This window comes from Nicotiana tabacum, chromosome 16, assembly GCF_000715075.1.
Source record: "Nicotiana tabacum cultivar K326 chromosome 16, ASM71507v2, whole genome shotgun sequence".
In the NCBI taxonomy this organism is placed as follows: domain Eukaryota; kingdom Viridiplantae; phylum Streptophyta; class Magnoliopsida; order Solanales; family Solanaceae; genus Nicotiana; species Nicotiana tabacum.
The window spans coordinates 22,572,340-22,597,963 of NC_134095.1; the positions used below are offsets into that span (position 1 = coordinate 22,572,340).

The 25,624-nt window shown below is 35.2% G+C and overlaps 1 protein-coding gene and 1 non-coding gene across 3 annotated transcripts; both read left to right on the forward strand.

The window, feature by feature from the left end:
• The first annotated feature begins 2,464 nt into the window (after positions 1–2,464).
• Positions 2,465–2,571, forward strand: LOC142170841 (small nucleolar RNA R71). Its single transcript, XR_012700454.1, has one exon. It is a non-coding gene; the product is annotated as a small nucleolar RNA R71 (small nucleolar RNA).
• Positions 2,572–14,123: 11,552 nt separating this feature from the next.
• LOC107795629 (uncharacterized) lies at positions 14,124–23,776 on the forward strand. 2 transcript variants are annotated; one of them, XM_075232639.1, is made up of 12 exons: positions 14,124–14,448; positions 15,764–15,953; positions 16,066–16,140; positions 18,643–18,749; positions 19,125–19,185; positions 19,422–19,485; positions 19,574–19,644; positions 20,887–21,033; positions 21,648–21,702; positions 22,482–22,601; positions 23,099–23,325; positions 23,446–23,776. In XM_075232639.1, the coding sequence occupies exons 1-12, from the start codon at positions 14,417–14,419 to the stop codon at positions 23,467–23,469; spliced, it is 1,173 nt and encodes a 390-aa protein (XP_075088740.1). In that variant the 5' UTR covers positions 14,124–14,416; the 3' UTR covers positions 23,470–23,776. The 2 variants fall into 2 exon arrangements, with proteins under 2 accessions (XP_075088740.1, XP_016473780.1); XM_016618294.2 differs by having other exon boundaries at positions 19,422–19,481; positions 19,570–19,644.
• Positions 23,777–25,624: the final 1,848 nt, after the last annotated feature.

Sequence of the window (25,624 nt, forward strand, 5' to 3'; positions counted from 1 at the left end):
GCATAGGCCAAATGACATTTTTTGAAAGTCGTAGATGCTATACGGGCAGGTGAACAACGTTTTCTCTCTATCATCTAGGGCAATAGAGATCTGGTTATACCCCGAGTATCCATCTAGGAAGCAAAAATGGGACCTCCCCGTTAATCTGTCTAGCATCTGATCAATTAATGGCAGCGGAAAATGGTCTTTTCGGGTGGCCTTGTTCAATTTTCTATAGTCTATACAAATTTGCCAACCCGTGACTGTTCTTGTTGAGATTAGCTCATTGTTATCAATTTGCACCAATGTCATTCCACCTTTCTTTGGCACACACTAAATTGGGTTAACGTAGTTGCTGTCGGAGATGGGGAAAATGATTCCCGCATCTAACCACTTGATCACCTCCTTTTCATGACTTCTTTCATGTTGGGGTGAAACCTTATTTGATGTCTTCTGGAAGGTTTGTGCCCATCTTCCAGTAAAATCTTATGCATACAAAAGGCCGGACTGATCCCCTTAATATCTACAATGGTCCAGCTAATTGCAGTTTTGCACTCTATTAACACCTGCAAAAGTTGTTCTGCCTGCACATCTAACAAAGCAGATGAGATAATAATAGGCAAAGTCGAGTTAGGTCCCAAGAAAGCATACCTGAGGTGATATGGTAGTGGTTTCAATTCCAACTGTGGTGGCTCTTCAATCGATGGAGCCTTCAAGAGCCAACACCCACTCCGCAAGTCCTTACCATTTACCTCTTCTAAGTTCATAAAGTAGGCCGCAAGAGGATCCTTTGCATTAAGTGCCTCATCATCTTCCTCAATGATCACATCCACAGCTTCTATCAAAGAGCAATTTGCAAACTCACCGGGTCGTCGCATAGACTTTTACACATTAAATGTTATCTCTTCATCATTCAGGTTCATCTTTAGCTTCCCAGTTTCACAATCAATTAGAGCTCTCCTAGTGGCCAAGAATGGCCTTCCCAAAATTATGGGAATCTCCTCATCAACCCGGTAGTCCAGAATGATAAAATCTGCTGGAAATACAAACCTTCCAACCTGCACCAGTACATCATCAAGTATACCTGATGGCCTCTTCATCGTTCGATTGGCTAGCTGCCTATTGTGCATGGGATTATGAAACTCCATGGGTCGGACAACTTCTCAACTTTAGGTCTCGTCACGACAGCACTACATGTCTGAGTTAGTGTAACAGTGGCCAAGTCTTGAAAGTCAAACTTGCGAGACATCAAGTCCTTCATCAATTTTGCTTAACCAGACATCTCCCTCAAGGCATCAATCAATGGAATATACACCTGGATTTGCTTCAACATCTCTATGAATTTCTTATACTGCTCATCCTTCTGATATTTGGCCAATCGCTGTGGGAAGGGTGCTGGAGGTCGCTTGATTTGAGTTTGATCCTACTCGGGCACTATTTCTAATGCCTTCTCTTGCACTAACTCAGTATCCTTCGCAACCTCTTTTTCTTTGCTTGTTTCCGTTGGTGCATATTGTACCGTCACCTCTATTAACCCTGTTGGATAATCTACCTCAATTGGTACTGGCACAAGTATCTCAGTTGGTCGGCTTTCGCGAGCAATTTCTTGCTCTATATCAAGATCTCTACCATTTCTTAGACTCACCACCATAAGCTGATTTGGGCCCTGCTCTTTTTGATTGACATGTGTGTCTGCAGGTAACGCCCCTTAGGGACGATTATGCAGATCCATGGATAACTGCTCTAATTGAATTTCATTGCCTTTTATCGCTGAGTCATGTGCTTCCACTTTCTCTTGCATTTTTCTATTGGACCCAATCAGTTGTTGCAACATTCCTTTAATTTCAGACAACCCATCATCTTGTCTCACTATCTGTTGTTGTTGAGGCTATTGATAAGCTAGCTGCTGATTTTGCTGATTGTATCCCCGTTGCCTTTGGTAAGGCACAACTTGACCCTACGGTCGCATAGATCTAGGATTGTTGCTATTATTGTACTGCTGCTGTGCTGGTCTATATTACTGATTCTGCTGCCCCCACTTCTGACCACCTTATCTCTGTCCTCTATAGTTGCCCATATAGTTTATATTTTCTTGATAGTTCTGGTTGTCACTTTCACCACTCCACGAGCATACATATGTTTGGTTAATACATGGTGTACATAAGCCTCCATTAGTTGTGTCAACAATGTGTACTTGCTTCTCACCTGATTCGTCAATCTTCTTGATGAGGATACTCATTTGCGTCATTAGAGTGGCCATATTCTCGGCTATGGAGTTGTTTGGGTCCAAAGCCACTGATTGAACTACATGAGTGATTGTAGAGTCTCTTGTTATCCATGCTGAGTTTTGAGCCATTTTATCAAGTAAGACCTTGCATTCCCTAAATGATTTGCTCAAAAATGCTCCACCTGCTGAAGCATCAACATTGGCCTTCAAGTTGTCTGCTAATCCTATATAGAACCTTTGCCCAACATCTGATCTAAAATGCCATGATGTGGACACTTAATCAGCATACCTTTGAACCTATCCCATATTTCTTGCAATGTTTAAGTTGATTTCTGCCTGAAGTTCAATATCTCATCAACTTGTTTGGCGGTCTTATTGGGTGGGTAGAATTTATTCAATAATTGCTTAACAAATTCCTCCCAAATAGTAATGGAGTTTATGGGGAGCGAATTGAGCCAAGTCCGAGCCTCTCCAGTCACTGATAATGGAAACAACAACAACCTTATTGCTTATGGTGTCACATTTGGTTGCCTTTGCGTGACACATATCCACAGAAAATTTTTCAGATGCTGCTGAGGATCTTCAATGTAAGACCCCGAGAATAGTCCCTTGTTCTGCAATAAATGTAGCATGTTTTTTGTGATTTGAAATGACTTCGCTTGTATCTGAGGGACTGCAATTGTGATTGCCAGATTTTCAGCGGTGGGTTGTGCCCAATCATACAAGGTTGCTTCTGATACAAGAGGTGCCACCATGATTGTCCGGGTCATTCACATTGTTTCGGTTGTTTTGGTCGTCAATGAAATCACCCATATCTAGTTTGATTCATTCTATTGAGTTCCATTGTCATTTGTCCTTCTTGTTTGCACGATTTAATGCCTTGAAAACTTTCTCAGGATCCGATAATGCTTCAAACAATTCACCAGTTTTTGAGGAGTTTCTAGGCATGCACCGGTAACACCAAGACTACATACGTTAAACTTTCAATATAATTAATTTAAAATGAAGAAAATTGATTAAACTAAGAATCCTAGCACATTTTCTAGTTGTAATTAATAACACCAAAAATTCCCCGGCAACAGAGCTAAAATTTGATCACACCCAACTATGCCTCCTAAGAGGTCTAGCGGTCTTTGCAAATATAATCCGGTTTACACATCCGGAGTCGAATCCCACAGAGAATTAACCTACTAATTACAACCACTAGACTCGCATGAATTCAAATCATCAACCTTCAGAACTATTAAATAACGATTTGAATATTTACTAACTAAGAACAAATTAATTAAAATGCAGTAATTTATAGCTAACAGAGGAAAGGTTGTGGACAAGATTTGGAAAAGTCTAGGGTTGTGATTTTTCCTATTGTCAGAATCCTCCCCGTTATGTTTTCAATAAATTCGCCTAAGTATTCTCTACCGATCGTGAGTACTTTGAGTGCCGTAATTTTCTTTCGAGTAACTACCACAATTTACTAGACGTATTCTTCTGAACTATATTAGCTAGCTCTAATTCACCGCTCACTAGGATCGCACCAAAGTTTCGTTATTCCTAATCCCACCTTTAAACCCTTCGTATTGATTCCCCACATACGTTAGGAGTGATATTGTTCAATAACTACCTAGATATGTTCTCTTTTCCAAGCAATACACACTAAATAGGCACAGTTGATTGAGAGCTCTTCAATCAACCACAATGAAAACGTAGTTGAATAAGTAAAGAAAAAGCAAAGATGAATCTATATTAAATGTAGTAGAATATCATCCTCCAATAGGTTCCATCAAACCCTAGATTAGAAGTTTAGATACTTATATTCGTAGTAACAATTTTCTAAGTATTTTGCATAAACAAATTACAAAGAAAAGATGAAGGGATGAGGAACTCGATGGTTCTCTCCTCCAAAAATTGTTCCACGTGATGTTCCTGCCCCCGGTCGCAAAAACTCCTCTAAAAATGGTGTTTAATGACTATATATATGTGTAGGGAAAAGTCTAGATGAAATAACTAAGTCCAAAATCAAATAGGAGACAAAATAGGCTTTAAAACCCGGAACACGCTCCAACTTGCTACAGATTGCGTGGTGCGAGCTCTACTGCGCGGTGAACCTCGCTACAGCACTGGCATCGAAGAATCCCTCGCCTCGCCTGCTTCTGCTTCGCTGCCTAACTTTTGCTTCAATTCTCATTTTTTATTTGCTTTCCCCAACTTTCCCTTGACGCTCGTTGATTTTGAGTTCCAATCATTCATTCTTTACTCTTTGTGTCTGACAAATGCATGCATTCATTTAAATACATATAATATACTTCCAAAATATTTGCTTTGCTCACAATTTCATCTCCAATATTCCTACACATAAAATAAATTCAATTAAACACAAATATAATATAGTTTAGCATTAAAACAACAAAATACAAGGTAAGTAATGCACTAAAATATGAAATTATAGTTAAACATCACTTTCCCTTTTACTGTTTAAAGTTCTTCCTTCTCTTTGCATGCCTTTTCCATGGCATGGCATTTCTACTAAATGAATTAGGGTGCATAAGTATATATTCTGAGACTTTGAACATTAGTCTATTTCTTAATGCTTTTTTTCCTCGACTCTTTTAATTATTTTATTTGTTCTTTAATTATTTTGATATGATAAGCTATTTAGGTCGGTGAATAGAAGAAAGCAAGGAAGTAAATACTGACAAAGATAGCAAAGAGGAGGAAGAAGTAGGAACGGAAAATTAACGAGAAAAACTTAGCAACTCGAATCATAGAGTAAAAATGCCTTTATTTCTCAAAACGACTGAAGCTCGGAATTTCAGTCTAGGCTCTTATAGATTATCTCTTCCAAAATAGCTTTCGTGATGAAGATGTGTATGTTGGATTTATAGGAGAAATTCTCCAAAGGATTAAAAAACTTTTTTTTTTTGAAAATAAATGGGTAGAGAAGTGTGAGAACTAGAAAGAACGAACACATAAAAACAAAAGGTAAAATTTAGAGAAAATAAAGGAAAAATAAAAACTTGTTTGATTTCGGAGACTTAATTAGGACAGATGGATCCTATTTTGTGATTATTTTCTTTCCAGTCATTTTTGCATTTTGGCTTCTTTTAATGTTTAAATAAGGAGAAAATGATGGGAGTATTAAAATTTAAATTGAATGAGGTCTTTTATTACCGGGATAAATTTACTATATATATATATATAAAAGATGAATACAAAGTTATACCTCAGCTCGAGTCACCCCTTTCAAATGATGAGAATCGTAGGTCCAATCGAATATTATGCCATAGCATGTAGTTATTGATTCTTTATTCATTTTTAGAATATATCTTTTTTATCTTATCCTTTACGTAGTATGTCTCATTTGCTCATAATTTATTAATGAGTGACTTTAAGAGGAATATATGCTCTTCTAAAGCTTTTTTTTGTCGGTATCCGTTACATGCCAAAGATAATTACTAATTCAAGTCATTAGAAAAGGAGATAGCGAACTTCTTAGTCGTGTTGCAACTAAAATGTATTACAACTTACAATCATTTATCAGAAAATAAACTTTTTTCTTTTCCTTTATAATGATCCAATTGGTCGTTTTGAGTTTTAGCATTCTGTTCTGTCATTTGAGACCTTGCATAACTTCATATTTTGTATTATAACATGCGTGTATAATTGATTTTGATGTTCGAGAGGCTTAGAATTGATTTGGAAGAGCGATTTTCAATTTAAAGGTTTAAGTTGGAAGGGTTAATTAAAGTTTAATTTTTGCGTAAACGACCTATGATTGATAATTTGATGGTTCCAATAGGTTGGTGATTTGAATCTGGGCGTATGTTTGGATTTCGATTTGGAGGTTCCTAGAAGATTTTGACTTGATTTGTTGGAAGTTGATAATTTGAGAGTTCTTAAGTTTGATAAATAGTTGACTTTGATGTTACTGGACTCGGATGATTGTTCCAGGGACTGAGGTTAGGTTCATGTTGTTAATGTAACTTGTTTGCGAAGTTTGGTTGTGGTCCAAAATGTCTAAGCATGATTCGGACGCATTCAGCAAAGATGAAGTTAAGAGAGTTTAAGAAATTGATTTGATCTTCAAATCCTGGTTTTGGTGTTGGAATTCGTGTTTCGGGCCTTTGGACAAGCTTGCATAGGGTATAGGCAAAATACATAAGTTGCCCCTTGAATTATGTACCAAATCTCTCTTACACACTTTCTGAGCACGAAAATCATTTTACACACTCAACCTTTTCAGAGTGTCTCTAATACCCACCTCTTTTTCTTTGACCAGTTTATAAAAATATGTGTAATGTCACGCACCAATAAGATCATGACATGTGTCATTATTATTATTATTATTATTATTATTATTATTATTATTATTATTATTATTATTATTATTATTATTATTATTATTATTTTTAAGAGAAAATATTTAAAATTACTCTTATACCCCCGATTTAAAAAATCCTCCAACACCTGCATCTTCGTTTGTCCTCCGCCGTTGCAAACCCACCGGAAAAAAGCCATAACCACCACTTCTTAATCTTCACACAAATTTAATTTTACAATGATTTATTCATAACAAAACCAAGATCGAAAATGAAAGAGATAGAAACTAAAATTGCAACTCCTATGTTCTCCATTTCCCTCCTCCATATTCAGATCTCATACACAACCAAATAGAGCAAAATCAAAATCAATTTTTTCTTTTCATTAATTAAACAACTCCATTATGAATAAAAATCTCAAATCTTCCCTTATATGAAGGAAACTGAGTTGGAAATTTTAGAATTTTAGTCATTCTCATGAAATACATTTTTTTAAAGGTAAAGATTGGATGTTTTAGTGGATTTTAATGATAAAAAAGATGCAAGAGAGAAGTTTAGAGGAGCAATCTTAAAGAAAATTTGCAGCACCTTCTTTAAAAAATTTATCAGAGTTTTGGTTGATTATACTGTAAAAGAGACGGTGGGAAGGGAAGACCGGAGAGGGGGAGGGAGGGGGGGGGTCCTGGTAGTTTGGGAAGGACCTGAGACAAAAGAGAAGTTTGACAACTTTTTTCATTTGATAAAAATAAAAAAATAAGGAAAATATTATTAATATGGCACGTGGCATAAAAATATGGATTTAGACAAAATATTTACAATTTTACGCGCTTATCTTTTTATGTTAAGCACGCAAAAGCCACGTAGCAAAACAGGTGTGTATCAGATACACTTTGAAAAGGTTGAATTTGTAAGATGGTTTTCGTACTCACAAAGTGTGTAAGACGGATTTGGTCCATAGTTCAGAGGGTAACCTATGTATTTTGCCTAGGGTGTATGAACTTGTTAGATTGATTAGATTGGACCCCTTGTACCTCGGGTGAGTTTTAGGGTAGTTTCAGACCACTTCTAGGCCTTTTTGAGGTGCTGATAACTGATACAACGTTATGAATTGCGATAACGGAGGTCTGGGCCACGTTCGCGAAGAGCAAAGTGCATTTGGGGTTTGTGAATAGCGATTGCGGAAGGAAGGATTGTGATCACGTAGAAGAAAATTTCTGTTGTACTTCGGGAGCTTATATCTTGCAAACTATAAGGAATTTGAGAATGATCTAACAGATGAAAGTTGTAGTCCTTTGAGTCTAGTTTTTAAAAAATCAAACCGCCTTACAATGGAGCAGGTGATCAATTAAAATTTGGGGAAATTGTGCGCCCTAGTTGAGAGAGTTGGGAGAGAAGAAGATCGACTACTTTGAATGTTGGGGAGAGAAAAAAAATCAAAATTTAACCTACTTTTTGTTATGATAAAAATCAAAATATGGTGGATGTCTACTCTTCCTCCATGATCTTTCTCTCAAATGGTTAATGACATATTCAATGACATATTTTTTATGTTCAATGACATATTCCATGACATATTTTCTTCATTTTTCATGTCTATATAAAGGCCTTGTAATAGATAGGAAAATACACCAAAAGTGAAAGAAGAAAACACTTCTCCATTCTCTCTATCTCTTCTTGTTTACATTTTACTGCATTACTTTTATTTTATAACACGTTATCAGCACGAAACTCTAATTTTATTCTTAACTCCCGCTAAGTTGAGCCATATTTTATTAAGGTATGTATCATTATAATCATTTTATTTATGACAGTATATATCATATGCTCATTGTTTGCAGATTACTTGTGCGCTTGGGCATCTTAAATAGTTTAAAGTACATTGCAGTGATAAAATAACTATTTCCTTCCGTGCTCAACTCTTAGAGGACCTCAAAGTCATCAAACTAGCTATGCACTAATGTCATACTTATAATATTCATGGACTCCCTAGATCAAAACATATCTTTAAGGCATTTTGAAGAACTGTGAGAAATAAATTGACAAGCAAAAATTTTATAGTTTAATTACTTTATATTTATTGGAACATATAAATAATGTTAGTCACGTTCAGTTCTATTAACACATATATATCAATAATATAAAGTGAAATGAAACAAGTATGTAATTTCTACTTTATGGCAAAAATAAAATGAAATAGTAGGTTGTTAATATGATATAGCTCTATTTTCATTTCTTTTACCTTAGTCATTTTGTTTTCACTAATTGTTTATTATTATAATTATTTCCCTAACTTATTCATCTTTTATGATAGTTTTTACTATGTCAAATTTATCAAAACTTGAATTTATGGCACTTGACATCACCGGGAGGAACTATTTATCATGGGTTCTTGATGCTAAAATTCACCTTGACGCTAAAGGTCTTGGAAATACTATTATACAAGGAAATGAAGCATCAAATCAGGATAAAGCGAAGGCCATGATTTTCCTTCGTCATCATCTACATGAAGGGTTAAAAACTGAATATTTAACCGTAAAAGATCCACTTGAATTATGGATTAATTTGAAGGATCGATATGACCACCTAAAACTTACGGTATTACCGAAAGCTCGGTATGAGTGGATACATTTAAGGTTGCAAGACTTTAAAACCGTAAGTGAGTATAATTCTACTATCTTTAAAGTAAGTTCTCTATTAAAATTACGTGGAGACACTATCACAGATGAGGACTTATTGGAAAAAACATTTTCTACTTTTCACGCTTCAAATGTGGTGCTACAACAACAATACCGTGAAAAAGGTTTTAAGAAATATTCTGAGTTAATCACATGCCTACTTGTGGCTGAGCAGAATAATACTCTATTAATGAAAAATCATGAAGCCCGTCCCACTGGGTCAGCTCCATTTCCGGAAGTGAATGTTGTAGCAACATATGATAAGTTTGAAAGAAAACAAAATAATTACCGTGGTCGTGGACATGGTCGTAAACGTGGACGTGGCAGGGGGCGAAACAATTATCGTCATTATGGTGGAAATAAATTGGAGAACAATAAGGGTTCTCAAATTAATCATTCAAAAGGTAAAGCTAGTATGTGTCACCGATGTGGTATGAGAGGTCATTGGGCACGCATTTGTCGTACGCCAGAACATTTTGTCAAAATTTATCAAGTCTCCCTCAAGAAAAAAGAAAATAATGTGGAGGCACACTTGACCTTTCAAAATAATGATGATGAAGCAGGTCCCTCAAATAAATATGATTCTAAGGCGCATCTTGCATATAATGATGATGATTTTGAAGGCCTAACAAATATTACTCATTTAGAAGTTGGGGACTTCTTTGAGGATATTGACTGAAGAACTAATCATCTTACTGGGGAATGAAGCTATAAAAGTTGTTATGTTTATGTTTGCAACTAGTTTATTTTTCTTGAGTGTATTTTCCTAATGCATCATGTGTTGCTAGTTTCTACATTTCTAATGTATTTCTTAATGTTTTTTTCCTGCTTGTCTTTCATATTTCTTATGATGTATTATTTGTCTTTTTTATGAAGAATATGAAAATTCCCCAGTCTTCAGTTGGACTCAAGATTAATAAAGATGATATATGTCTTCTGGATAGTGCTACAACACACACTATTTTAAAAGATAAGAGATATTTCTCTTATTTGGTAATAAAAGAAGCGAATGTTAATACAATATCCGGTAGTACAAGATTAATTGAAGGTTCTGGAAGAGCCAATTTATTACTACCAGGAGGAACAAATTTGACTATTGATGAAACACTATATTGTAGTAAATCTCAAAGAAACTTATTAAGTTTCAAAGATATTCGCCAAAATGGCTATCATATTGAGACTACAAATGATGAAAAGATTGAATATATTTATATTACTACAATAATGTCCGATAAGAAATATGTGCTTGAAATGTTACCTGCTTTTTCCTCCGGCTTATACTACACAAGTATTAGCAGGATTGAAACACATGCCGTAGTAAACGAGAAGTTTACTAATCAAGATAATTTTATTATTTGGCATGACCGGTTGGGCCATCCTGGCTCTAATATGATGCGTAAAATAATTGAGAATTCACATGGACATGCAATGAAGAATCAGAAGATTCTTCAATTTAAGGAATTCTCTTGTGCTGCGTGTTCTCAAGGAAAATTAATTATTAGACCATCAACTATTAAAGTTAGGATGGAATCCCCTGCATTTCTGGAACGTATACAGGGTGATATATGTGGGCCCATTCACCCTCCATGTGGACCATTCAAATATTATATGGTTTTGGTAGATGCATCTACAAGATGGTCACATGTGTGCTTACTATCAACTCGCAATATGGCATTTGCGAGATTGTTAGCTCAAATAATAAAGCTAAGAGCACAATTTCCAGATTATGCAATTAAGACAATTCGTCTTGATAATGCCGGTGAGTTTACATCCCAAGCCTTTAATGATTATTGTATTTCAACTGGGATAACAATTGAGCATCCGGTTGCTCATGTTCATACACAAAATGGTCTAGCAGAATCATTGATCAAACGCCTCCAATTAATTGCTAGACCAATGCTTATGAGAACAAAACTTCCCATTTCAGTATGGGGTCATGCTATTTTGCACACAGCAGCACTTGTGCGGATAAGGCCCACAAGTTATCATAAAGTCTCCCCATTACAATTGTCTTTTGGTCAGGAGCCAAATATTTCCCATCTTAGGATCTTTGGTTGTGCGATATATGTTCCAATTGCTCCATCACAACGCACAAAGATGGGTCCTCAAAGAAGGTTGGGGATATATGTTGGATATGAATCTCCTTCTATTATAAAATATCTAGAGCCGATGACTGGAGATTTATTTACGACAAGATTTTCTGATTGCCATTTTAATGAATCAATATATCCAACATTAGGGGGAGAAAGTAAGCAGCTGAAAAAGAAGATAGATTGGAATGCATTATCACTGTCTCATTTAGATCCTCGAACAAATCAATGTGAACAAGAGGTTCAAAAGATTATTCATTTACAAAATATTGCAAATCAATTGCCAGATGCATTCACTAACCTACCAAGGGTGACTAAGTCACATATTCCAGTTGCTAATGCTCCAATTCGAGTTGATATCCCGACAGAATAATTAATTAAAGCAAATGAGTCTAAGCCATGCTTGAAACATGGTAGACTAATCGGTTATAAAGATAAAAATCCTCGAAGAAGAAAAGGAGCAAGTGATCAAAGTGAACATAACACAGAGGTAGTGGCTCAAGAAGAGCCCCAAGACGTAACAAATGATAAGACCTTAGGGGAGGTCCGGGTACCTAAAAATAATGAAAATGAAGAGATATCAATAAGTTACGTCTCAACCGGGAAAAGATGGAACCGAAATAATATTGTTATCGATAACATTTTTGCTTATAATGTTGCTGTTGAAATAATGCAACAAGATGAGGATCTTGAACCAAAATCTGTCAATGAATGTAGACAGAGAAATGATTGGCCAAAATGGAAAGACACTATCCAGGCAGAGTTAACTTCACTTGGAAAACGTGAAGTCTTCGGACCCATAGTTCGAATACCTAAAGGCATAAAGCCAGTAGGGTATAAATAGGTTTTTGTGCGAAAACGAAATGATAAAAATGAAGTCGTTAGATATAAAGCACGACTTGTGGCACAAGGGTTTTCCCAAAGGCCTGGAATTGATTATATGGAGACATATTCTCCTGTAGTAGATGCTATCACCTTCAGGTATCTCATAAATATGGCAGTACAAGAAAAACTTGATATGCATCTAATGGATGTTGTTACAGCCTATTTGTATGGATCATTAGACAACGAAATTTTTATGAAAGTACCTGAGGGATTTAAAGTGCCAGAAGCATATAAAAATTTTCGAGAAACTTGTTCAATAAAGCTTCAGAAATCTTTATACGGATTGAAACAATCAGGACGTATGTGGTACAATCGCCTGAGTGAATACCTGTTGAAAGAAGGGTACAAGAATGATCCAATTTGTCCATGTGTCTTTATAAAAAGGTCTGGATCTGAATTTGTTATAATCGTCGTGTATGTTGATGATTTAAATATCATTGGAACTCCTGGGAGCTTCCAAAAACAGTAGACTGTTTGAAGAAAGAATTTGAAATGAAAGATCTTGGAAAGACAAAATTTTGTCTTGGTCTACAAATTGAGTATATGAAAGATGGAATATTTGTCCATCAATCGACATACACCGAAAAGATTTTAAAGAGATTCTATATGGATAAAGCACATCCATTGAGTACCCCGATGGTTGTGAGATCACTTGATATAAAGAAAGATCCATTCCGACCTCATGAAAATGATGAAGAGCTTTTTGGTGCCGAAATACCATATCTTAGTGCAATTGGGGCATTAATCTATCTTGCCAATAATTTCCGACCAGATATAGCTTTCTCAGTAAGCTTATTGGCAAGATTTAGTACTTCGCCAACACAAAGACACTGGAATGGTATTAAACATATATTCAGATACCTCCAAGGGACCATTGATATGGGTTTATTTTATTCAAATGAATCCAAACCATCATTGATTGGTTATGCAGATGCAGGATATTTGTCTGATCCACACAAAGGTCGATCTCAGACAGGCTATTTATTTACAAGTGGAGGTACAGCCATATCATGGCGCTCGACAAAACAAACTATGGTTGCTACTTCTTCAAATCATGCAGAGATAATAGCCATTCACGAAGCAAGTCGAGAATGCGTTTGGTTAAGATCTATAACTCAACACATTCAGCAAACATGTGGTCTTTCTTCGAAAGAGAATATTCCAACAATATTGTATGAAGACAATGCTGCATGCATAGCTCAATTGAAAGGAGGATATATCAAAGGAGATAGAACAAAACACATTTCACCGAAATTCTTTTTCACTCATGATCTTCAAAAGAATGGTGAAATAGATGTACAACAAGTTCGTTCAAGTAATAATTTGGCTGATCTGTTCACTAAGGCATTACCAACCTCAATATTTGAAAAGCTGATATATAAGATTGGAATGTGTCGTCTTCGAGACATTAAGTGATTTCTCATCAGGGGGAGTTAATACGCGTTGTACTCTTTTTCCCTTACAAGGTTTTGTCCCATTGGGTTTTCCCTGCAAGGTTTTTAACGAGGCAACCAAAAGGCGTATTTCTAAATATGTGTACTTTTTTCCTAATAAGGTTTTAACGAGACACATTATTTATGGACATCCAAGGGGGAGTGTTATGATAAAAATCAAAATATGGTGGATGTCTACTCTTCCTCCATGATCTTTCTCTCAAATGGTTAATGACATATTTTCTATGTTCAATGACATATTCCATGACATATTTTCTTCATATTTAATGTCTATATAAAGGTCTTGTAATAGATAGGAAAATACACCAAAAGTGAAAGAAGAAAACACTTCTCCATTCTCTCTATCTCTTCTTGTTTACATTTTACTGCATTGCTTTTATTTTATAACACTTTTTAGTTTTTTTGAATTCTACTCCAAATTTTTTCTGTTTTTAATTTGGCCCTCGACCACCTTTTATCACCCCGTAATAACCAGCACTTAATTCCCAAATCCTTTCGGGCTACGGAATACTTGAAATGTCATTTCCAACACATTTTTCCAGTTACATCTCCCCGTACCCCCCAAAAAAATAAAGAAAAATAGTGAATTTCATTCACAAAGAAGTTACTCTGCTTTCCTGAGATCAACACAACACAAAACAGGTGTCCTCCTCCTACTCTCCAACTTCCACAGCATCGTTCTCCTCGAAACGTATCGCAATCGTCGAGAAACAGCATCAATTTGCGTGGCGGAGTTTGCTATATCAATCTGCGTAGTTAAGAGGAGAATTTTCACCTAAAGAAGAAGAAAATGCTAGGGGATGGAGCCCAAACCCCTAGTCGGTGAGTCTACTTTGAACACTTTTAGCTCTTCTTTTACTTCTTGTTATTCTATTTCTATAATTAGGTCTCGAAGGATTTACAGTGGTGATTTGTTTTTGTACTAATGAGTTTTTGGCGAGTCAAGGAGTTTTGCATTGAAGTTTTTTGCTTTTGAAAAATATATTCGGGTTACACGACATATAAGTAGCTAAGATATTGACAATTTTTTGTTTTTATGTATTGTATCGAAAAAATAATGCACTTGCCTAATTGATTTCACTAGCATTATGATTACGAAGGCGCTGAGTTAGGAGCTGAAATGTTGTGCAGTTTGCATCCCTATTTTGGATTACACAACGTACAAGTAGCTAAGAGATTCAGAATGTTTTATGTTTATGTTATTTAAAGAAATAATGCGCTTGCTAAATTCATTTGACTTGCATTACGGATTACGAAGATGCTGAGTTAGGAGCTGAAGTTTTGTGTGGTCGAAATCCCTATTTGGATTACATTAACGTACAAGTAGCTAGAGAGTGAAGACTTTTGGGTTGTGTTAATTTTGGAGAAATAATGAACTTGCTAAATTTATTTGACTAGCATTATGATTGTGAAGGAACTGAGTTAGGAGTTGAAATTTGTGCTGTTCAAATCTCTATTTGTACTAGACAATATACAAGTAGCCTGAGACAGAAGATTTTGCGATTATGTTGGTTATTGAAGAAATAGTGAACCTGCTAAATTGATTTGAATAGCATTACCGATGGGAGGATGCTGAATTAGGAGTTAACCATTAGGAGTTGAAGTTTGTCTTGTTGATCTTTTTCATTTTCTTATGTCGCTGAAATGAAATCCTTAGTTGGAGGTACAAGTAGCTGGAGTTGATAGGCTTTCACGTTTATTTTGTCAATTAAATGAAGTTATGAATCTGCCAAGTTGAATTTCACAATGTAACGATTCCTAAGATGCTTACAGTTTCTTATCAAATTTGCTTAAGAAGTATCAACTTCTGATTTTGGCACTTACCCTTGATATTGGGTAAGTAGATAACAAATTTCTGGCATGCATTACCATGTTTTCAAGTCAATATAGTTTCAACTTCCTTTGGAAATGAAATGATGGTAAGGCTTTTCCTTCAGCTGATCGGCGTTGAATGATTAATATGGAAGGTTCGAAATGGCTTTGTTTTGCTCCTCATCAGTGGTTTTTTTCTTTATTTTCTAGGTTTATGTGATACATTATTGTGAATTGCGTAAGAGTATGATAGGGGAAGTGAAGGGTGTTATACTGTCCGCTTCTATTTGTGTTAAATGCCTTCTCAAATTCAAACTTCATGCAGGTCTGATTTGCTATGTATGGTGAAAAAGAATTCAAATATGTTAGGGAAAACCATAGTGGAAGATGAAGAAACATCAGATGTTGAAACAGATCCCATTTTCTGGCATGACATTATGGACGTGTATTTCATTCGTGGCAGGGAGTCTAGGGGGCGTCAGGAAGATGATCTTGTATTTTTTGTTAAAAAATTGGTACACTTCTTATCATTTTCTCCTTGTTATAGAGTTTTTGGGTGCAACCTGCTGAATCTGAACAACAGTTTACTGAAATTGAATTACTATGAGGATATATTTTGGTGTATAGCATTTGCAGAATCACGGGTCAAATGAAGATGAATCTGTGAACTCGCCATACTTTGTACGCAGGTGGGCACCTAAGGTAAAAGCGACACAAGTTTTTCATTCAGATTCCATCACATGCATATTGAAGTACTTCCGTCCATTTAAGGTGTCAATCAGTTGAATGTGTGCTGTATATTCACTAGAATGTGATGATCTTTACAGTTCAATAAGCTTGGAAATTTGTACTAATCATCAAGCTTAGTCTTTCATGTAATTGAAGGGGTTTAGAATTCATTTAGATTTTCTTCTTTAGTTATCCGGACTTAGTTTAATTTGGATTTTAAGAAATTTCGCAGCCTAACGGCTAAGACGGATTATAATTTGTTCTTGTTTCGCTAAACTCTCTTTAGTGCTTATGCATGAAGGTCGATTCTGATGATCTATATGTTAAAGAAAAAAATTAAGGTACTTCAAGATTCTGGATTAAGCCTGAAATAGAGACTTTAATCCAAGTATATGGGACTGGAAAATTACATCTATGATTTGAAAAGGGGTAGATGTTGGACGCCCTACATCTTGATTAACTGTTGCAAAAAAAAAAAAAAAAAAAAGGTTATTGTTGCCAAATGCTACTTGGAGGAGTGGCGGTAAGGTGTTCCTATATTTTGGTTTTGCATCATAAGATGAGTTGTCTTCTTTCAAAATAGGCAATGCAGCAGTAGTCCTTGACTCCTTTCTAAATAGTGGTTGATGGTTGATCAATTTGCAACTGATAGAAATACTAGAATTTCACAAGTTCGTCAAAAAGCTGTAGCCTAATTTGCTGATTAGTAGTCAGAAAAGCATGTCAGTAAGAGCTCATTCAATTTTTCTGATGATTTCTCTTTGTTGGTTATCTTTTTATTTGGTCCATATGTTACTTGGGGACATAGACTTTGGAGATCTTATCCTGGTTATGTTTTTGACTGGGAGCCAGTGACCGTTGCAGAACATTTGTGGATGTGGCAGTATGCTGTGAGGACTTTCCATCTATTTGTGTTTTAAGATCATGTCACACTAAAAGGACTTGACATTCTTCATCCTGCAGAATGATGTAGATTTTCCTTTGGCAGAATACATAACTGGACCCTTAAACTTGGTCTTTTTTGTCACTTGGACACTTAAACATAGAGTTGTTCGTATCAGGCCCTTCAACTAAACCACATCTATGCCAATTAGACACTTTGTAGACCATCTAAGAAAAACTATTATAAAAATTAAACGCGTGTATGCCTCTAACACCTTTAAATATTCCACCTTATAGAATTAACCCCAAAACAAATTGAAACTCATTTTCAGAAAATGGAAAACCTGACCGTCGGCTCTGACGACTTAGTGCCCTAAAAAGCTCACTGAAAATTTCCTCCGTTCAACTTCATCTCACTTCTTCTTGTTTCAATTTCACTGGACTATCACGCTATTCTCTCTATTCCTCGTCTAAGTTGGTGTAGCTTACAAGTGTCGTGTAAAGAGAACAAGCATGCCAAATGAGAATAGTCAAATCCATGTACACTAAACTTTCTTTTAAAAAAAAATTAAGAGGAAAAATGATGGGTTCACGTGAAGAAGAAGAAAAATGGAATGTAGGGTAAAAGTTAGCTTTAATTAGAATAATATATTAGAATATAATAATAATATAATAATAATCAACAACCTTTTTCTCATGTTCATGCGCCCTTCCCCACGCACTCAATCATGTCACTACAAAGTGTCTAATTGACACAAATGTGGTTTAGTTAGAAGGGCCTGATAGGAACAACTCTATGTTTAGGTGTCCAAGTGACAAAAAAGGCCAAGTTTTTAGGTGTCCAAGTGACAAGAAAAGGCCAAGTTGTTTAGGTGTCCAAGTGACAAAAAAGGCCAAGTTTTTAGGTGTCCAAGTGACAAAAAAAGGCCAAGTTTAAGGGTCCAGTTATGTATTCTGCCTTTTCGTTTTGCATTCATTTTGAACTACTGTCCCACTTTCGTTTTAAGTCTATTCCTACTTATATAGCACCAATGAGGAAGTATATTTTAGGAAAAGTATAGGTTCTCAAGTTCTCTAAATTTATGGTTTAACATCTTCTACTTGCTTACATGATATATATTTTATTAACTGATTAAGTAATGCAAAGTGCCAAATTCTGATATGAAAAATGTAAGATACAGTGATCAGATAATATTTCATCCAGATTCCACGTTCACTTTTCTTCTTATCTTCAAGTTTTATTAATCATGGGCGTCCTGGGCCTGGGTTGATATTATCTAAAGGACACATTCTTCACTCCAACATTGATGACAAACTTTGATGTTAAGAATTTTATTTGACAATAGCTATAGAAATTATGTAATTGAGAGAGATGATGGTTTCTCTAGCTTCGTTGCTTGGATAAACTAGTGTTAAGAAAGATGAATGAATTAAGACAATTGATTATTTGTTTAACTTTATATTTGATTGTGGTTATGCTAAAGGTGAGATTGATAAAAAACAGTTAGTTATTTACCTTCGTCAGAATATAATAGATGATATAAGATGTTTCCAAAGGTGACAAATTTCTATTGTTCATTATCTTCCTGGCAGTTGGATGACTTAACTGGCGCAAGTTCATCAGATGTTGATTGGAGGCGCTCCTTTTACTTGAACTTAATTGCTCAAACTTCTTTTAGTGTGACGGTGGCAATTTGTAGGTACTATTGCTTATTTCTCTTTGTTCCATGATGGGCTGTCTAATGTTCTATTTCACATGGTTGTGATATCTCTTTGACTGTACTCAGTGTTTTACGAGAGAAAGAAAGTTTGTGTGACTCTTGAGTTATTCATGAACTCTGGTTAATAAGGGAATCATCAGAATAACGCCTATAAAATTTTTGAGTATCTTCTCAAAATATTCCTGTTATTTGGTTTTTGATAAAAGAGGAACTTATGCTGTTAATTTAACTTTTGCCAGGATGTACAGTGTTGTTTAATCAGATGTTTATTGTATCAGCTAAAGCTTAGCAAACTTTTAGTATTCTCTTTAATGGTTTTTTCCCTTTTCCTTTTTTTTTTCTTGGTTGTTGTAGTCAGCAGGTCCTTAAGAATTACCAAACTGGCAAAGACAGACCATTATCTCCTATATACAAGGCAAGTAGGCAGATCAGAAATTTCATATTAGTGCTCATATTACTCGGATTTGCATTACTATTGAAGCAGTAGTTGTTTAACAAAACCTGCTCCCACTTTTATTACTGTAGCAAGCCAAGTAGAATCTTTGTGACATGTTGGGTGCTTGGCTCATTCTATTTTAGTTTTCTTTCCTCAAAGATTCACATTAGTGAACAGCAAATCTGGGTTTATCTTTTATTTCTATGCTTTTTCAGGTTATCAAAACTGTCTATGCGTCTCCAAGTCGTATCAATTTTCACTTGGACTCAAGGAAGGCAAGTATTTCTAACATCTAGAGATCCATATGGCTCCTTTTATGCTTGATTAAAGTATCTTCTGATGACATTATTGATATACAATCAGGAAGTAGAAACGACCTCTGCATACCCAGAGATATGTTTTGCAGTTGATGACTTTGATTCCACTTTTGATGCAGTGGTAATACATCTACTCTCACACCACTTTTGTTAAGTTGCTATGTGGTAAAATATATATTTTAGTGACTCACAGAAAGGTATAACATACAAGAAAGTTTGTTGGTAACTTCGAAGTTCAAAGATTGTTGCCCATTCTCAGATACTTTTCAGGCTGTTGGATTTGGATTATCAGAGCAGTTAATCATTCTTGGTTTCCATGTTTACTCTAACATCTCATTTGCATTAGATGTTTAAGCAATCAATTACCTCTTGAAGGATCACGGTGGTCTATCATTTTGCATGTAATCCGTTAATCACTGTTGGTTTTCATGTTTACTTAACATTTCATTTGCATTAGATTTTCAATCAAACAGTAACCTTTTGAAGGATCACGGTGGGCTACCATTTTGCACGTAATCCGTGTATAATGAAGTAGGCATTTTGGACATCTTTTGAAGTTTCAGACTTCAAAATACCTTCATTTGATAATACCAGAATTCTGTACCTATAGCTTGTGTTCATGTTTGACGTTGCGAAATTCTAGAAGCTTTTGCTGCATCTCTCAAGTCGCTGACAGTTGAAATTTGCAGTATCTGATCTTCCAAAGATGTTTTTAATCCTAATTTTGCTCTATCCACCTTATGCAATTTTACTACTTTGGTTTCTTTTTCTGTTGGGAAGAATATCTGGTAATTTGCCAACCAGATCCTAATTGTCTAGTGATTCTCTTCCATGGGTTTTTAAATGATGAAAATTATGGTATGCTTCATGAAATGCAATTTTGCTTCACGCTCAAAGAGTCCTGCAAATCATGTTGGCGATTCTATTGTTGCCACCTATATAATTACCTTTTCTCAAAAAAATAAAAAAATAAATCAGGAGTATGAACCCCCTTAGCAGTATTACTGCTGCTTAATTCTCAAAGATTTGAGTTGTCCTCGGAGCACGATTAAAGACATTGGTACAATAGGTTGACATTATCCTTCAATACTTTGATATGAAGAGATAATTGATGCCATGAATGACACCCTGATAGAGCAGTAGAATAGATGACATTGGGATACTCATTCTTGTGTTTCCCGACTAGTTTCCGGGAAAGAACAAATGTTGCTTAAATTTTGTCAGAGATTAATTTCTCCCATTAAATTGGGAGGAGGCATGAAATCCAGGCATCATTCCGTGAAATGAGTCTGATGATTGCTTCCTCTCTCACTTTTTGATGTGACAACAACTATAGAAGCATTGCAAATTATCTTTCTTTCAGGTTTTGACAGATGTAGATCACTGCTATTGTGTACTTTTAAATGCACATGATGGGGCTGCATTCCCAAGTGAGAGAAAACAACAGGACTACAGTCCTGCTAATTCTTCAAAGAGTGATACAAGTTCTGGAAAAGTACCAACTTCAAAGGTTCGAGAAATTGATTTTCTTTGGAAGTGAATAGCATCTGTAATTCTTGCTTTGGTGCTTTTAGTTTGTAATGACATGATGTAAAATTGAATTACAGCATTTTGAATTCTACTCTATTATTTGTTAGAGAAATGGAAACTTGTGTAATTAATATAATTGACAGACACTTCTATTAATCATGCAAAAGTGTTCATCTGTTTACCTGCCTCCTAAAGGAAAACTTTAGAGAAGCCAAGCAACCCAGTGATGATGCTTTTTATGAGGTAAATGGAATATATCGTCTTTGGGCTGCTTGGCTTCCAAAAAATTTTCCTTTAGGGATGATGTATTTGGTCGTCTGTCCTAATTCGACGTCTTACCGACCACCCTCTCTACAATCATATTTCCTTTCACTTGCACAGCTTAAAATTAAGCACTTACATTTTGCTTTTTCAAATGTTTGAAAGGGTTTTGATTATGTTTTCTCTTGCTTGCAAGCTTCTTGACAATGTATTTTCAGGTCCTCATTTGTTCGACATTGACTTTATTTTGTATTTATCGTATAATCGTACTTCTCATGAAAATTTAGTAGTGTGAAGTTGTTGGCTTCTTGACCGTTTGTAATGTGATTCCAGATCACTCTTTTCTCAGGCTTCGTTAGCTATCAAATGGTCCGAGATGCATATGATGGTAAACCTGCTATTTCAACATGTGGTCTTCATTTACACTAATTGTTTCTCGTTTCTTTTAGTTATGCTGCCTAATCAATTTTAAACGTGAAATGATGAACCATAGACCTTTTCCACTTTGCATGTTCCTCTTGCACTTTTTTGTAGACCAAAATGACCTGTGTAGCAACTAAGACAAGATTGCTCTGGTGTGAAACTGATAGGGAACATTGTGAGGATTGCATTTCATAATATGACCTTACGATCTTTGATCCTCTCTTTGCGATCAAAAGTGGTATTAGTTGAAAAGATAATTTAATGAATGAAACATTGCATCGAGTTTTAAATTCATCTGTAAAAGTTTTTCAAACTCTTGAGACTTTAAAAAGTTGGAAAAATAATATAATTGGTGGAATGAGTACCCTTTCTTGCATTATCTTAGTGGTTGTCTTCTTCTTATTATAAAGTTGGTTTCTTACTTGTCTAATTTTTTTTTTTTTTTTAGAACTGCATCAAAATAGGAAGTCTCACATCAATTAGGATGGGGGAGTACTTTCTCAAAACAAAGATTAGGATTTTTTTTTGGGGGGGAGGGGGTGGGGGGAGGGGGGTGGTGATCATTTAGGGGGTTGATGTCACAATCACAGCTCTGCAATGCTCTGATTTTTAAGTGAAAGAGTTGATGTAGTAAATGATCAAATTTCAGTTGCAGGTTGATTTCCTAGTCCTGTGTTTATGGCAGTTAAGTGGAAAATGAATTCTGGTAATCTAATTGTTAACTCCTTTTATGTTTGATCGCAGCTGGAAGGTCTGGATTTGGGAGCCTTCTCTCACTTCATTCTGTTGGGAAAACTGACAGGATTTACATGAAAGGCCCTGGAGGACGTGGGGAAGTTGAAGTAGCTGTGTCTGGTGTTGTAGGTAAACTGAAAAACAGTTACTGCTTCATCATATCATACCACTAACTTTGATCTCTCTTTGTGGGCTATGTCATTTGATTTCTTGCTATAAACTTGGTGGTTGGTTAACTACTTGAACAGTAATTTATTATATCTTCTCAATTTTGCTCAGTTGATTCAATAACTCAAAAAGGCCAGTAATTAGATTTTATTTGGATAATTTCTTAGAATATTAGAGAAACCTGAATATTGTGCTAGTATGCATGACATTCTTGCAACTTTGATGCATTTTAGTGGGTCAGTCCATTTATGCTGTCGTTTTTTTGAGCTAGAAGATTTTCTTTTGATACAAATCAATGTTGCAACTGTAATTGTTCACTTCAGCTGCTATCAAATGTATTAAATTGTTTAATTTTTTCTTCCAGCTGAAGTAATGAATATTGTATGCCCTAATATTGATTGATCTATTTAGACCTTCTGCAAAGTTAATAATCGTGCTTTTACTTCTCTGTGTATCAGATCAAAGCAAGCAGGACTTCAGCCATCATTCTGTAGATAACGACTCTAGAAAAGGATTAAGCTTCAGTGCTGTTGTGAGACGAGCTGCATCAGTTGCATCAGAGGCAGCAAAGCATGCATATGCTGCTGCTTCTGCTACCCGAGATGAAGGAATGATCCCCCTTAAGTGCTGCTTGATGTCTATATCATTACCTTGGGAACATATTGCTCATGATCTTTTGTTCAAGGTGAGAGCTATTTCAATTAGCACATTGTTCTTCCTTCAGATTAACGTGTTTGGTTATTTTTTTCACTGGAGTTCCTTTCATGAGTAGAGCCTTGAATGAAGTTTCTTGTTTCCATTTCAGGGAAGTCCTCCAGTTAACCTGTAAGAATGCCTTGTGGGTTTCAAAGAGGGCCGTATAATCTCTTCATCAAACTCAATAGAATAATAGGACTTGAAAAGTTTTTGACTCCAGAGATGGAGAAGACTAAAGAACGTTACAGGAAGGCGAGATGGCTGCTACATTATGAAACAGAAAAAAGGGGTGATAATATGTATATAAGTTGCCTGTCCCCATTTCCCCCACAAGATTTGCTTCCCATGCACGGCATGTTAGCAGATATGGAACTGTTGTGTTGAATTGGCATGTTATTTGCTATCTACGTAGTTCATTATAAACAAATGTTTTTAGCTTAGCTACCTGAGATTCATTTATTGCTCTATTTTTCTTCTATCATGGTTGACTGATTTGACTCCCATGTAAAAATAGGCACAAAATTCCAAGGGAATGGAGGATTGGACTGGCTATATATGTACAAAGATCCGTTATAGACAACTGAGGTCGTGCGTGTTGGGGTTGAGATATAATGCGAAACTGTGTGACATCTTGGGGTCATAGTGGGATTCGTTTGCGTGAACCAATATTGAATACTATGCGTTTTTGTTATCTTTATCTTTTTGCTTATTAATTTTAGTAGTTTGGGTCGGTCGTGGTATTCTTTTTCCGTTTTGAAATTTCTTTTTCTGGTTAATGAAATTGTACAAGTCACTTAAGTGATTCTGGGCAATGTTTTAAAAGGTGGGGGCGTGAGGCGAAGCGTTTTACCTCTGTCGAGGCGAGGCGTAAGTCCCACGGATCTTTAAATTTTACTAATTTCAAGAATTTTAAGATAGTATAAAATAAAAAATAATTATAAAAATTACATTAAAATCACAAAATTATAATAAATAATCTTAAAATATTTATAAATGATAATTCAACCATGAATAATACGAAGAGTATGACATATATCATAATATGCAGATTAGCTGCAATGTCGTTACAACTCAAACATCAAAAGTAATGTATTCGATACGAAATTTTATACGTATCTCTTAAGGAGTAATGAATCTTGAAAGAATTCCGATATTATAATTTGATATTTTTTTATAAATTACTTCTTTTATTTAATATGCTTTCTATTTGAAAGAGAATTTATATAAAAATATTATTCACAATTTAAATATAATTCTCTAGCATCATTTATTTTTAAGTTTCAACAAATTAATAAATTGACACATAATTCACCATACAATACCATGATAACTAATTATTTGTAAATGGTTAATAACTAATACTAAGCTATTAAATTAATAAGTATTGTATCACGTAAACATGAAAAAAATAATATTTATGAAAATAATTATAAAACAATTATGGACTATAATAAAGACATAACGAAAGTTAATATAAATATTTTTTAAATGAACGATTTATTTAAAATTTACTATCATAGCAGTCTTAGTGGATAATGTGTTTTATTTTAATTATGATATAAAATACTCTCAACTTAACAATTTATGATTAAGAAATCTCTTACCAACAGAAAGAAGTATTGGGTTATTCAGGTTCAGTTCTTCCCTTAGAAAATAATTCTCTGCATCTCCAATAGTAAAAGTCTTTCAACTCCCCACGTCCCCACACTAGCACTAGCCCCCATATTTTAAACGTTTCACAAATAAGAGGGTATCTTCTTACTTGAGAAGAATAGGAAAAGGAAAAAAAAACTGGGCATTTTATTGTATAGGTAGTGTCGACTTGTCTCCCTTCATAGAGTCCCAACTTGCCCAGATAATAGAAAGAAAGTAGGATAACAAGTAATGGTAGCTCTTCTTTATGACTTTATCGTACTCATCACATGGAACCTACTACTAGCTTTGAAACAATGGGGGCAAGTGCCAGTGTTTACTTTATCTACAAATGAAGGACGATAGATAACAAAGTAACAGAGAGCCAAGCCACACTGCTCTCCACTATATTGTGTTTTAACATGACAAAACAGGAAATAACTGCCAACAAAGAAAACTACCCCAACTAAAAAAACTGACCTTGGGAAATGGGAATATTCTCCATTCTATTAATTTAAATTAACTTAATCATTTGTATGCTCTCTTTACTTGGTGCTAATGCAATCTAACATACAAAGACAAGCTCTCCTTTTGTCGACAACATTATAAAACTGATTTACATTAAGGAAACAACAAACCACATATGATCATGCATT

What these genes read in the sequence shown, in the direction of transcription:
- LOC107795629 (XM_075232639.1), top strand. Translation starts at nt 14,417, where the DNA reads ATGCTAGGGGATGGAGCCCAAACCCCTAGTCG. An exon ending in TACGCAGGTGGGCACCTAAG is followed by an intron (nt 16,141 to 18,642) that starts GTAAAAGCGACA and finishes TCTTCCTGGCAG; the next exon opens with TTGGATGACTTAACTGGCGC. An exon ending in CATTATCTCCTATATACAAG is followed by an intron (nt 19,186 to 19,421) that starts GCAAGTAGGCAG and finishes ATGCTTTTTCAG; the next exon opens with GTTATCAAAACTGTCTATGC.